This window comes from Chenopodium quinoa, unplaced genomic scaffold (assembly GCF_001683475.1).
Source record: "Chenopodium quinoa cultivar QQ74 unplaced genomic scaffold, ASM168347v1, whole genome shotgun sequence".
NCBI lineage: Eukaryota > Viridiplantae > Streptophyta > Magnoliopsida > Caryophyllales > Amaranthaceae > Chenopodium > Chenopodium quinoa.
This window is the reverse complement of record NW_018744239.1, coordinates 3,731,857-3,734,050: the sequence shown is the minus strand read 5'-3', so window position 1 is coordinate 3,734,050 and position 2,194 is coordinate 3,731,857. Positions and strand designations below refer to the sequence as shown.

General features: G+C 33.9%; 1 protein-coding gene across 1 annotated transcript; it reads left to right on the top strand.

The window, feature by feature from the left end:
- The first annotated feature begins 494 nt into the window (after nucleotides 1–494).
- LOC110694206 (peroxidase 5-like) lies at nucleotides 495–1,979 on the top strand. Its single transcript, XM_021871386.1, has 2 exons — nucleotides 495–792; nucleotides 917–1,979. Exons 1-2 carry the CDS (start codon nucleotides 571–573, stop codon nucleotides 1,691–1,693), a joined length of 999 nt encoding a protein of 332 aa, XP_021727078.1. The 5' UTR covers nucleotides 495–570; the 3' UTR covers nucleotides 1,694–1,979.
- Nucleotides 1,980–2,194: the final 215 nt, after the last annotated feature.

Sequence of the window (2,194 nt, the reverse complement as noted above, 5' to 3'; positions counted from 1 at the left end):
CGATTTTCATCAACCGCTCTTGTAGTGGGCTCTCTAAACACCAAAAATTAATTTAGTGTTATCCTTATAAAACCTTTTAATTTAAACTCAAGGAGTACTTTATCCTAAGTTGACAATAAGAAATTCAACTTCAATTCTAATATTCAAAGTTATTACTTCATGCATGTGTATCAACGATGTTTATAAAGTATATTAAATGATCTAAGCTATGTTTATAACGGCGTTGCCGCGTTGGTGTCTAAACATATTCAAATAATGTTTTTGATTTAGTTTAAAATGACGAAAATACCCAACCATAAACAGTACCCATATCCACTTGCTAGTTTCCAGCTTTGATAAAAATGATAATATAGTGTACAGTAATTGTATGGAACTATTCAATTCTTGCTAAGGTGACTACACGTTTTCTTCATTCAAATTTTAACAACGCATGCCTACCTATATAAACTCAATCCTATTCCTCCAAGTTTCTTCATCCATTATTAATACAACACATTAATTTAGCACGATAACTAACATACAAGTTGTAAACTTATTAGTGAATTAGCAGTTTTGTGATTGTGAGTGAAAATGTCGAAATCGTTGTTTTGTATGCTATTCTTTCTTGCCACGATATGTATGTATACATCTACTGCCCAATCGTCGCCGTCTTCTTTAAAGGTGGGATTTTATCAACGGACTTGTCCCTCCGCGGAGGCTGTTGTGAGGAATGTAGTCAACAATGCGGTCACTAGGAATCCTGGTTTAGGAGCTGGCCTTATTAGAATGCATTTTCACGATTGTTTTGTTAGGGTACGTAACTTACGTATGATTATAGTGTAACATTATATATATCCTATTTATCTTAGCTTACATCAATCTTATGGTCATGTATGTGCAAGCCAACCTAATTTTATTTTTATCGTTATGGTTTCAGGGTTGTGATGCTTCGATTTTACTTGATTCAACCCCGGGAATTCCAGCTGAGAAAGACAATGTAGCAAATGACCCAAGTATGCGAGGTTATGAAGTGATTGATGAAGCAAAGAAGCAGCTTGAAGCTCGATGCCCACAAACCGTCTCTTGTGCAGATATCATAGCCTTTGCAGCACGAGACAGTGCTTCCAAGTTAGGAGGGATAAACTACGTTGTACAATCAGGTCGTCGTGATGGGAGAATTTCACTTAAGGATGACCCTGACCAAAACTTACCTGCACCCTTTTTCAACCTACAACAACTACAAAAAAGTTTTGAACAAAAAGGCCTTTCTGTGGAGGAAATGATCACCCTTTCCGGGGCTCATTCTATTGGAGTTTCGCATTGTTCTTCTTTCACCAAAAGACTTTACACCTTCAACGCCACACACCCACAAGACCCTTTAATGGATCCTAGATTTGCTAATATGTTAAAATCCAAGTGCCCTAGTAATAATGCTCCTAGCAATGTTGATCCAACTATTGTTCAAGATTTCATCACACCTAATAGATTGGACAACAAGTACTATCAAAATGTGCTAAACAAAAGGGATCTATTGACCTCGGATCAAAGCCTAATGAGTAGTCCTACGACATCGAGTGTGGTGAAGAACTACAATAGGCAAGGTGGTGTTTGGGCTAACAAGTTTGGTAAAGCTATGGTTCATATGGGTTCAATTGAAGTTCTCATTGGTGTTAATGGTGAGATTAGAAAGAATTGTAGGATTATTAATAATTAATTAAGTTATATTTGGAGGTTGTCTTAATTATTTTTCGGGTTAGAGTGTGATTGTGGGTGAAGGATTATTTATTTATTCTTTTGATTTGTAATGCAAGTGTATTTATGTCTGTAAAGTATTATTTAAATGAATGAGATCCAGTTTTAATTGGCGTTTTATTACATACTCGTATAAAGTGGCTATTATGTAATACTCCATCATATTATAATTATTTTTTTTAACTAGCTTAGATCTCATACAACGCACGATCTTTGACAAAAATTTTACAATGGATTGCAATCTGTTATTGGTAGTTACTTTTACAATAATTTCTATATAAAAAAATAAATTATATATTTATATAAAAATAAATTAATTTGAATTTTATACCTAAGTTTTGACAAAAACATCAATACGTTGGTACTGCGCGATAACTTTCTAAATCCCTATTTAGTAGATATACTTTGACCGGTACAAGGTTTTAGGCAATAGTAGATCTTATATATTATTTTTTTTTTATTT

What these genes read in the sequence shown, in the direction of transcription:
- LOC110694206 (XM_021871386.1), top strand. Translation starts at nt 571, where the DNA reads ATGTCGAAATCGTTGTTTTGTATGCTATTCTTTCTTGCCACGATATGT. An exon ending in TTCACGATTGTTTTGTTAGG is followed by an intron (nt 793 to 916) that starts GTACGTAACTTA and finishes TTATGGTTTCAG; the next exon opens with GGTTGTGATGCTTCGATTTT.